Genomic DNA, 12,406 nt, shown 5'->3' on the forward strand with positions numbered 1-12,406 from the left:
CATGGGGTCGCAAAGAGTTGGACACGACTGAGTGACTGAACTGAACTGAACTGATGCCTAGGCACTGGGATCACCATGAGATCTAAGATTCTATTCTCCACTCCCAGGCTAATCCCCACAAATGTAAACAGCCACTGGAAGCATCTCACATTGAGGACCAGCCTGTGGATATCTGGTTCAGGGAACCAGATAGAGGGATACCTTGGAGGGAGTGGCCTCAGCCAGCAAGACACTGAGATAGGCCTGCTGACATCACTCCTCAGTCTGGAAGAAGCAGCTGCCTTTATTTGGCAGTAGTCCTCATGGTGACTGACTCCCCAGGCAACCTAGCATATGTCTAACAGAACCCCCGCCCCAACCCACAACAGATCTCATCTGTCACCATCAATACCATGGTCTGGGTGAAGGAGACTTGTCCTTCTGCCTGGAGATCTCCCCACTGGCCTTGCAGGCCCCTGCCAGGATCAGTCAGGATCCAACCAGAAGAGAAACCACTTCTAGCATCTGAAAAGCACACGACTGCAGGGATTTAGATACATACGTGGTGGAAGAGTGGAGGGGAGCCAAAGAGCCGCTGAGAGTAGGAAGTTATGGCCTCCTCACAGCTGGAGGGACAAGGGGGCAGGTGACGTCACTGGAGACCAGGGCCACGGTCACCTGCAGAAGCTGCAGCCACAACTGGCCTGTCCCCTGGGGGCTGCGGAAGAGATGTGGCCACAACTTGGAAAAAACCCTGGTGCTGGGGAAGACTGAGGGCAGGAGGAGAAGGGGACAACAGAGGGTGAGATGATTGGATGGCATCCCTGACTCAATGGACACAAGTTTGAGCAAGCTCCGGGAGATAGTGAAGGGCAGGGAAGCCTAGTGTGCTGCAGTCCACGCGGTTGCAAAGAGTCAGAAACAACTTAGTGACTGAACAACAAAGGCATGGGGAGGGGAGAGCTCCATCCTCCCACCTCCACCTCCCACCGCTGTGCCCCAAGCTTCTTCCTTTCACCTGTCCACTGGGCTCCAGACAGGGCCCTCCAGCTGCCCTGGGAGCCTAGGAAATGCAGACTGAATGGCTCATTGTCAGCCCCTGCCCCACCCCACCCCCTACATGGAAGATGAAGGGGAAGGAATAGATCTCAGGGCACAAAGGCCAAGACTAGCCCATGGCTTTTCCACCTTGGCATTCCAACAGCTCATCCAGTGCCTGGCACACACCCAGGCTTCATAAACATGTGAACAAATGACTGACCGTTGGGGCAGGAAGGCACAGCGCCCTATGCCACTGAATGTTTTAAAAAGTGAGCGACAGTGAAAGTTGCTCAGTCGTGTCTGACTCTTTGTGACTCCATGGACTGTATAGTCCATGGAATTCTCCAGGCCAGAATATTGGCGTGGGTAGCTGTTCCCTTCTCCAGGGGATCTTCCCAACCCAGGGATTGAACCCAGGTCTCCCGCATTGCAGGCAGATTCTTTACCAGCTGAGCCACAAGGGAAGCCCAGAACACCTGGTATAATCACTTGAAAAACTGGCAGTATCAACTAATATCAACTAATGCTGAACTGACTTTGACCCAGCAATTGCACTCCTAAGTGTGTACTTAACATAAATGTGTACACACGTTCCCAGAAGACATTTACTAGTGGTAAATGTTCTTAGCGGTGCTTATGACAATAGCCTTGTACTGGAAACCCCTCCAAAGCTCATGGACAGTGGTATGGACAAACACAATGGAATATCGTGCAGCCGCGGTAATGAGTGATCTATAACTACCCACATCAATGCAGTTGGCTCTCATCAACAGGACGGCGAGGAAAAGCAGCCAGACACAGAGGCGTATGTGCTGCACAATTCCATTTGTATAAATAGAAAAACAGGCAACACTAATGTCTGCTTCTGAAGTCAGAGTCCTGGTTGAAGCTTAATCCTTTGGATGGATCTGATCCTATGATTCTGAACTGAAAATGCAGAGGCTACAAAAATGCCAGGCAGGGGGCAGCATCCACATGGAAATGTTGAAGTCTGTAGGAAGAAGTGGTCCCCGGAAAACAAAGGGCGAGGGTGACCTCTGGACTTTGAGCCTCTCTGAGACCTTTTCTGTTTGTACCTACCTAGATTAGCAGACATATTCTCCTTTCTTCCCCAAGAAGAAATGCCTCTCTGAGTCAGGTTTCCCAACCTCAACACTATTGATATTTTGATAGAAATATTTGTTAGGGGAGCTTGTCCTGTACCTTGAAGAGTGTTTAACAGAGCTCAGCAAGTCCCCCACATACAAACCTTCAAGTTGCGAACTTTCATGTCCAATCATGTAAGTTAGTTCATGTGTCTGACATACATTGCCAAGTACACGCGTCCTCTACAAGTGTGGCTGTGCTGTGGCATACTTGACTGTCCTGTGTTTGTCTGTTTTTTACACATTGTTCAGATGCTCAGTCATGTCCGACTCTTTGGCATCCCCATGGACTGTATCCCTCCACTTTATCCCTGAGGTTCTCTTGGCAAGAATCCTGGAGTGGGGTGTTATTTCCTCCTCCAGGGCCTTTTGGCTGAGATTGCAGATGGTAAAGCGTCTGTCTACGATGTGGGAGACTCGGGTTCTATCCCTGGGTTGGGAAGATTCCTTGGAGAAGGAAATGGCAATCCACTCCAGTACTATTGCCTGGAAAATCCCATGGACAGAGGAGCCTGGTAGGCTACAGTCCATGGGGTTGCAAAGAGTCAGACACGACTGAGCGACTTCACGTTCACGTAGGGGATCTTCCCGACCCAGGAATCGAACTCTTATCTATTGCATTGACAGGTAGGTTCTTCACCACTAGCACCACCTGGGAAGCCCCTTTTTATGTATTCAGTTCAGTTCAGTTCAGTTCAGTTGCTCAGACGTGTCTGACTCTTTGCGACCCCATGAATTGCAGCATGCCAGGCCTCCCTGTCCATCACCAACTCCCGGAGTTCACTCAGATTCACATCCATCGAGTCAGTGATGCCATCCAGCCATCTCATCCTCTGTCGTCCCCTTCTCCTCCTGCCCCCAATCCCTCCCAGCATCAGAGTCTTTTCCAATGAGTCAACTCTTCGCATGAGGTGGCCAAAGTACTGGAGTTTCAGCTTTAGCATCATTCCTTCCAAAGAAATCCCAGGGCTGATCTCCTTCAGAATGGACTGGTTGGATCTCCTTGCAGTCCAAGGGACTCTCAAGAGTCTTCTCTAACACCACAGTTCAAAAGCATCAATTCTTTGGCGCTCAGCTTTCTTCACAGTCCAACTCTTACATCCAGACATGACCACTGGAAAAACCATAGCCTTGACTAGACGGACCTTAGTCGGCAAAGTAATGTCTCTGCTTTTCAATATACTATCTAGGTTGGTCATAACTTTTCTTCCAAGGAGTAAGCATCTTTTAATTTCATGGCTGCAGTCACCATCTGCAGTGATTTTGGAACCCCCCAAAATAAAGTCTGACACTGTTTCCACTGTTTCCCCATCTATTTGCCAAGAAGTGATGGGACCAGTTGCCTTACTTGTGTATAAAGTATTAATATTATAAATCCATTACAGTACTGTATAGCCGATTGTGTTAGTTGGGTACCTAGGCTAAATTTGTTGGACTTATGAACGCCCTCTCAGAATGGAGCTCATTCATATGTAGGGGAATTACTGTGGTGGGTGGAAAAGCATCCCTAAAAATTTATGTCCATCTGGAATCTCAGAATGTGACCTTGTTTGAAATAATGATCCTTGCATGTCCTTATACAAAGAGGAGAGGCCACACAAGACACAAGGAAGAAGGCCATGTGAAGAGGTAGGAAGAAACTGGAGCGACAGAGTTAAAGGGCAAGGAACGCCAGGGATTGCTGGGAAACATCAAAAGCTAGATAGGATTCGTCCCTAGAGCCTTCCAAGGGAGCCTGGCCTTGACAACTGCTTGATTTTGGACTCCTAGCCTCCAATATTGTGAGGCAACACATTTCTGTCTGCGGCAATTTGTTATGGCAGCCTTGGGAAACTAATTGCAAGCACTATCTCTGATTTCTAAACTTTGGAAGTCAAAGGTACCCTTTTCAGTTATAACAAACAAAGATTTCTCCAGATACTGCAGAATGTCTCCTAGTGGGAACGGGGGATGCAAAACAGCTGCCCCTTGGCCCTTGTTAAGAACTGTTATGCTAAGGGGGCAGAAATGGTGAGAGGACCAAGCAGAGTGGTCCTGGTGCAAGTAATGGTGAATGGTGGAAGTCACTCAGTCATGTCCGAGTCTTTGTGACCCCATGGACTATACAGTCCATGGAATTCGCCAAGCCAGAATACTGGAGTGGGTAGCCTTTCCCTTCTCCAGGAGATCTTCCCAACCCAGGGATGGAACTCAGGTCTCCCACATTGCAGGTGGATTCTTTAATAGCTGAGCCACAAGGGGAGCCCAAGAATATTGCAGTGGGTAAGCCTATCCCTTCTCCAGGGGATCTTCCCCACCCTGGAATTGAACCTGGGTCTCCCGCATTGCAGGTGGATTCTTTACCAACTGAGCTATCAGGAAAGCCCAGCCAACTTGTCTAAGCTACTATATTCCTCAGTTTCCGGATCTGTAAGAGGAAGAGAACAATACCAACTTCATAAGACTGTTCTGAGGATGAAATGAGTTGATGACTATAAAGTGGTGTGAGCCACAACACTGTCACCACTGTCACTTCAGGTTTCAACAGTTAGTTTAGGGGCCGTCTCCTCATTTAACCAGGAGCTTCTTGACATACTGAATGGCCTGCTCCATACATTCCCCCCAAGATACTCAGGATCATATACTAATATGATCAATGCCTATTTAGAAACGTCTTAAGTTTATACCCATTTAATAATCAGCCAAGTTTTTCCCTTCCAGGAATGCAGATTATTGGTATCTGAGAGAAGCTGCAGTGAGTATGTATGAAGCTCCAGATGGTGAACAGAGTAGAGGCCTCACAGTGAGGTGGAAAAAGGAAGACACTCCTGCCAATTCAATGAACTTTCTGGGTCTCAATTTCTCCATTTGGAAATGGAGAATAGATACTATTACAAGGTTATTGCAAGGATTTTTATAAACTATGCTCAACATGGTGTCAAGGGTATTAGTAAGTGCTGAGCAAACAGCTTGTATTATCATCGTTTTAAGTATACTGTTGAAAAAAAGTAAACAGCGAATGCACCTAGGTATCTAGTCCAAGGACAGCGATCTCGCTTTGGTCTGCCCTGGGCTGGCCAAAGCACTGGACTGGGCCTCCGGAAGCCCCGCCCCTCCACTACCGCGTCGGGTCGCCCTGGCAACGCACTGCTTGGTCGCAGCCTGAGTGAAGCGGTCGCTGGTTCCCTGCGCTCTTGGCCACAACTCGGTATTGACCAGAGTAGCTTCGGCAGTGATGACGGACGACGACTCTGAGACTTCTGCCTCGGAGACACCTGGCCAGGAAGAGAGCGATCTGCCTGTTTTCCAGTTGTGTGGGCTGGTGGAAGAGCTCAGGTACCCGCCGGCCGGATTCTGAGGGTGGTCCCTACTCAGCGTGTGGGCTCCGAGGTTGGTCCAGCATGGAGATACTCCAGGTCCACGCTGAACGCTGAGGAAACTGAAACCAGCGCCCCCCCCCCCCCCCCCCCCGCCCCCGGCAACCACCAAAAAAAAGTGGTAAAGGTGCCTACCTTTGCTCTTTATTCTTGTATCTCCACCTTCAGGGCACTAAAAAGCCACTGGTGGAGACAAAGATGCGAAGCCTAGAGGGTAATTGGTGAAGCTAGAGCTTTAGCCTAGTGGGTCTGTCTGGTACCATGCTATGTGCTTAGCCACTTCTCTATTGTGCAATGACAGCTTGGACCAGGTAACCTCTAAGTCCTTTTCCAATGCTAAGATTCTATAATAAAATTAAGGTGGAAGCAGATAGAAGGGAGGCTATTGAGATACTTTTAATATAAAGCAATATACCTAAACCAGAGTATAAGCATAGAAGTGAACAGCAAAGAAGGACTAGCCCAATTGTCTATATTTTTACCAGTCTGTTTTAATATCTGAGAAACGCTTGGCTGGAAGAAGCACAAGCTGGAATCAAGATTGCCGGGAGAAATATCAATAACCTCAGATATGCAGATGACACCACCCTTATGGCAGAAAGTGAAGAGGAACTAAAAAGCCTCTTGATGAAAATGAAAGAGGAGAGTAAAAAAGTTGGCTTCAAGCTCAGCATTCAGAAAATGAAGATCATGGCATTTGGTCCCATCACTTCATGGGAAATAGATGGGAAACAGTGGAAACAGTGTCAGACTTTATTTTGGGGGGCTCCAAAATCACTGCAGATGATGATTGCAGCCATGAAATTAAAAGACACTTACTCCTTGGAAGAAAAGTTATGACCAACCTAGATAGCCTGTTGAAAAGCAGAGACATTACTTTGCCAACAAAGGTCTGTCTAGTCAAGGCTATGGTTTCTCCAGTAGTCATGTATGGATGTGAGGGTTGGACTGTGAAGAAAGCTGAGCGCCGAAGAATTGATGCTTTTGAACTGTGGTGTTGGAGAAGACTCTTGAGAGTCCCTTGGACTGCAAGAGATCCAACCAGTCCATTCTGAAGGAGGTCAGTCCTGGGTGTTCTTTGAAAGGAATGATGCTAGTGCTTTGGAATGATTCAGTACTTTGGCCACCTCATGTGAAGAGTTGACTCATTGGAAAAGACTCTGATGCTGGGAGGGATTGGGGGCAGGAGGAGAAGGGGACGACAGAGGATGAGATGGCTGGATGGCATCACCGACTCGATGGACGTGAGTCTGAGTGAACTCCGGGAGTTGGTGATGGACAGGGAGGCCTGGCGTGCTGCAATTCATGGGGTTGCAAAGAGTCGGACACGACTGAGTGACTGAACTGAACTGAACTGATAGCAAGTAAATTGGATATCAAGATTCTATGAGGTAATTGAGGTTAGTTGTACAACTTACTGGTTTCGCATAGAACATCCTGGCCTGGCAGCTGAATAGCTGTTACTGCAAAATGTTTATAAATAGTTTAGGTCAGAATTGAGGTGTTATTATTAAAATAGCTACAATCTTGAGTGCTTATTATGTGCCAAGTATTTTGCACATATGAACTCATATAATAACAAAATAACCCTAGTAATATGGTGAGGAAACAGACACAGAGGTTAAGTCACTTTCTTATAGTCACACAGCTAGTCAGTGGTAGAGCTAAAATTAAGACACAGATCGCACTATTATATATAAACTACATAAGTAATAAGAACCTACTATATAGCACAGAGAAATCTATTTAAGGCTCTGTAATGACCTATATGGGAATAGAATGAAAAAGATTGGATATATGTATATGTATAACTGAGTTTGCTGTAAGCAGAAACTAACACTACTTTGTAAATCAACTATATTCCAATACAAAATTAATTAAAAAAAGACTTTGGTGCAACTCCATAGCCTACACTGGGAACATGACATATGCTGAAAAAGAAAGATGCTTTGATGCATCAGGCTTTTCTGTTGAATCTTTCCCACTAATATTAAAATTCAGCCAAACAGGATTTTCAGCACAGTAAACAGATGTTCAGCTCAATACCATATGAAAATATCAAAGCTGTTCTCTCTCTTATATATACACTTACATACATATGTGTGTATTATACTGTTGCTGTTCAGTCTATAAGTTGTGTCCGGCTTCTTTTGTGACCCCGTGGAACAGAAGGAACCTGGCAGGCTATAGCCCATGAGTGCATACTAAGTCGCTTCAGTCGTGTCCGACTCTTTGCCACCCTACAGTCCATAGGGAATTTCTCAGGCAAGACTACTAGAGGGAGTTGCCATTTCCTTCCCCAGAGGACCCTCCCCACCCAGGAACTGAACTTACATTTCCTGCACTGGCATATGGGTTCTTTACCATTGATGGGTTCTTTACCATCGTGAAAGTGAAAGTTGCTCAGTTGTGTCTGACTCTGCGACGCCATGGACTATATAGTCCATGGGATTCTCCAGGCCAGAATACTGGAGTGGGTAGCCTTTTCCTTCTCCAGGGCATCTTCCCAATCCAGGGATCGAACCAGGTCTCCCACATTGCAGGCAAATTCTTTACCAGCTGAGCCATCAGGGAAGCCCTGTACACTTATGTAACATACAGATATGTTAGATAAGTTGAAAGGGTCACAGTCTTGGCATATACAGGATAAACTAGCTTTGTCATCTCTAATGTTTAAAAACCATCTGTTCAAAGCGTTCCTACCTTTTATAATAGACTTCTAGAGAATAATACTTCATCCACTGGGTGGCTGGAAATAAAAGAACTGAGAAATATAAACCAAAGTAAACCTCTGAAGATTGTGGATGTGTGTAACTTCAAGAATTCTGTAGTGGACTTGCCTGGTGGTCAGTGGTTAAGAATATGCCTGCCAATGCAGGGGACACAGCTTTGATCCCTGGTCTGGGAAGATTCTGCATGCCACGGAGCAATTAAACCTGTGCGCCACAACTACTGAGCCTGTGCTCAAGAGCCCGAAAGCCACAACTACTGTAGTCTGTGCACCTAGAGCCTGTGCTTTGCAACAAGAGAAGCCACGGCAGTCAGAAGCCCGTGCACCACAACTGGAGGGAAGCCCCTTGCTGCAACTAGAGAGAGCCTGTTTGCAGCAACAAAGACCCAGTGCGGCCAAAAGTAAAATTTAAAAATAAAATATTCAGTATTAATTCAGAAGGAATTTCACAGATGAATTAGAAGATATTTGAAGATGAAACTTGTACCAATTTTCAGTATATAGGCATGTCTCATTTTATTGCGTTTTGCTTTATTGTACCTTACAGACATTGTGTTTTTTACAAAACAAAGGTTTGTGGCAACTCTGCATTGAGCAAGCATATTGATGCTTTTTTTCCCAACAGCATTTGCTCATTTTGTGTCTCTGTCACATTTCCATGATTTTTGAAATATTTCAAGCTTTTTCTTTATATTATTATATTTGTTATGGTGATTTGTGGTCACTGATTTTTTGATGCTACTATTGCAAAGATTATGACCTGCTGAAGGCTCAGATGATGGTTACTGTTTTTATTTTTTATTTTTAGCAATAAAGCATTGTTAATTAAAGTATGTACTTTTTTAGACATAATGGCATGCACACTTAGTAGACTACAGTATAATATAAACATAATTTTAATGCACCAAAAAAACAAAAAATTATGTGACTCACTTTATTGCACTATTTACTTGATTGCAGTTGTTTGAAACTGAATCCATTATATCCCCAATGTATGCCTGTAATACTAGTGCTCTGAACTTTATGGCTCATTAGATGTATATTAAAAAAATATAGAGAGTATGTAAATAGCATTCACTGTGTGCCAGGCACTGTCCCAGAGTCTTTGCTTTCCTTATCACAACTCTCAAAGATAGGTGCTATTATTATTCCCATTTTACAGATGAGGAAAGAGAGGCACCGAAAGGTTAAGTATCTTACAAGATCATACAAAGCTAGTAAGTGTTAAATACTAGGTACTTGGGATTTAAACTCCAGTTGGTGGAACTTTTTCAAGGGCACTCTCTGTTTTGCAGTTATGGAAACTCTGCTCTCAAAACTGAGACAGAGATGTTTGAAAAATATTACAGTAAACTGGAGTCCAGGGACCAGCGACCTCCACGATTATCAGAAATCAAAATAGCAGGAGCAGAAATTGCACAGGTATGCAAGAGAGATCTAAGAATTCTTTAAAGCTCTTTGCCCCTTTAGAGGCAAGTAACATTTGTTATCTGCCTTTGCTGTGCCCTTCTTGGCCAAGTGGCATATGACTTTCTCCCTGTTCTAATTTTGGTTCTTTTCCCTCCAAGGTTTCTCTTTAGATTAGGATTTACATATATATACTACCATGTGTAAAATAGATTGCTAGCAGGAACCTGCTGTATAGCGCAGGGAGCTCAGCTCAGTGCTCTGTGGTGAACTAGAGGGGTGGGGTAGAAAGGGTGAGAGGGAAGCCCAAGAGGGAGGGGATATATGTATACACATAACTGTTTCACTTCATTGTACAGCAGAAACTAATACAACATTATAAAGCAAGTATACTCCATTTAAAATACAAAAGGGAAGCTGACTCAAAAAAAAATAGTACGGAGTGGGGGTCTATCTTTTGAGGATCAAACAATGCCATCTTCAGGTCCACACACTTCCTGGGTCACCTGCTTTTGACCTTGGGCTTCATTGCCCTGTTGTTGCTGTTCAGTCGATTAGTCATGTTCTACTCTTTGCGACCCCATGGACTGCAGCACGCCAGGCTTCCCTGTCCTTCACTATCGCCCAGAGTTTGCTCAAACTCGTCCATTGAGTTGACAATGTCATCCGACCATGTCAGTGCCTAGGAAATCCAACGTTTTTGTCTGTTTTTGCTGAAAACCTTGGCCCCCAGTGCATTTTCTCTTTTATATCCAGCTCAGGAAGCACTGAGCTCCAGGCTTTCCCTGACACTGATTTGATTGCTAGTCTGTAGCAATTTACTTTAGTTCAGGGTTTCCCCACACTCAAGACACTTCCTCTTACTTATTTTCAGTTCATTGTCAAGCATAGACCTTTGAAATATTTTGTGCAGTACCTTAGGTTGACTTGTGAAATGAACATCACCTCTGGCCCAGTGTCCAGCATCATTTATCATGGAGTTGGTTTGCTCTGGCCATCATTCAGAGTGATTTCTAGCATGTTCGAGTGGTCCTTTTGATACCCACCTTCGATTGCTTTCTTACCACTTCCTACTTGACAATGGCTTTGTATTGCTTGTGTTACAGTTACGAAGCAGGCGTAAATCCAAGTCCCGCATGGGCATGGAACGTGTGATGGGCCTCAGTGTGGACCAAAAACTGGAACTTGTGCAAAAGGAGCTGGAAGACACAAAGGAAGAGATCAGGCACATGAGAGCAAATGCTGAGCGCGACCTGCAGCATCACGAGGTAGGCCTTCCAGTGGGCCGTCCTCCCTGGGCTCCCCGCTTCTGCCTCAGCAAGAAGCATCTTTATTACGCTCATATGATTGTTGGTGCTTTGAGAGAAACGCACTCGGATAAAATAAACTGAGGACCTGCCTTTAAGGAACTTACCACTTGCTCGAGGGGATATCAAATTTTAAACTTTTTGGTCTTCCCTGGTATTCCAGTGTTAAGAATCTGCGTTCCAATGCAGGGGACACAGGTTCGATCCCTAGTCTGGGAAGATTCTGTGGGCCATGGGGCAGCTAAGCCCCTGCAACTACAACTACCGAAGCCCCACAACTGTGGAAGCCCTAGGGCTCCAGAGCCTGTGCTCCACAACAAGAGAAGCCACCCTATTAAGAAGCCTGTGTACTGCAACTAGAGAGAAGCCTCTGCTTGCCGCAACTAGGGAGAGCTCTCATGTAGCAACAAAGACCCAGCACAACTAAAAATGAATAAATAAAATTAAAAAATTTTTAAACTCTTTAAATGAAAAATTTCAAAATACACAAATGTAGAGAAGCTAGCGCAGTGAACCCTCATGCATTCAGTGCCCGCACATAGCAGGCACCAACATGTGGCAGCTCTTGTTCCCTCCGTATCCCTACCAACTTCCCCCTCGTAACTGGCCACTGGGCTATTTTAGGAAGGGGATCTTACAGATGCTGTTTATCTGTAAATATTTCAATATATGTTTCTAAGATGTGGATTCTTTAAAAAAAAAAAACCCGTAATCAACAACCATCAGTTCAGTTCAGTTCAGTTCAGTTGCTCAGTCGTGTCCGACTCTTTGCGACCCCATGAACCGCAGCACGCCAGGCCTCCTTGTCCATCACCAACTCCTGGAGTTTACCCAAACTCATGTCCGTTGAGTCAGTGATGCCATCCAACCATAAATGCTCTTAAAAAATTCAGAATAATTCCTTAACGATATATGGGGCTTGAGGTTTAAGTCAGTGAGTCGAGTGAAAAATCCCTCGTCACCCTCCATGGGCTGCATCCATGACGATGGTTCACGTCATATGGGAGACCAAGGTGGTCAGTTTTCCAACAGGAAGAAATATCACCGTTCATTTGATTGCCAATAGGATGAAGTTGCTGGCTTGCATTTCATAGCCATCTTGTATGAAAAAATAGATGTTTCTGTTCTATTTCTAAATTTCTTCCATTTCTAATGGAGGCATCATATTCATTTCCTTGAAAGGGACAGATAGTGAACTCATGTCCCCATTGATAGAACCATCTCTACGGTGTAAACCTCTCCTGCCCTTCCCCCGCTCTCCTCCTTTCTCTTTCCCAACACGCTGCATTGAATTCTAACATGTTTAAGGAGCTCAGGATGTGGCAGCATTGTCCTCACATGCTGAACTGTGTGATTAAACATCATGGTGTGGGTTAGAGTGGTCAGAGAAGACATGTTGGGGCGGTAGGGCTGGACATAGGACTTGACATGTGAAGAATG

At 45.2% G+C, this 12,406-nt stretch overlaps 1 protein-coding gene across 3 annotated transcripts in view; it reads left to right on the plus strand.

Annotated features, from left to right (window-relative positions):
- The window catches only part of CCDC113 (coiled-coil domain containing 113), a 31,871-nt gene continuing 24,766 nt past the window's right edge, over positions 5,302-12,406 (plus strand). Inside the window, exons 1-3 of one of the 3 annotated variants that reach the window (XM_005692042.2) lie at positions 5,302-5,480; positions 9,548-9,674; positions 10,766-10,927. In XM_005692042.2, coding sequence (XP_005692099.1) covers positions 5,380-5,480; positions 9,548-9,674; positions 10,766-10,927 — 390 coding nt within the window. In that variant the 5' untranslated portion in view covers positions 5,302-5,379. The remainder of the gene's footprint in view (positions 5,481-9,547; positions 9,675-10,765; positions 10,928-12,406) is intronic. The other 2 variants (XM_005692043.2, XM_005692044.2) reach the window with 2 other exon arrangements.

This window comes from Capra hircus, chromosome 18 (assembly GCF_001704415.2).
Source record: "Capra hircus breed San Clemente chromosome 18, ASM170441v1, whole genome shotgun sequence".
NCBI lineage: Eukaryota > Metazoa > Chordata > Mammalia > Artiodactyla > Bovidae > Capra > Capra hircus.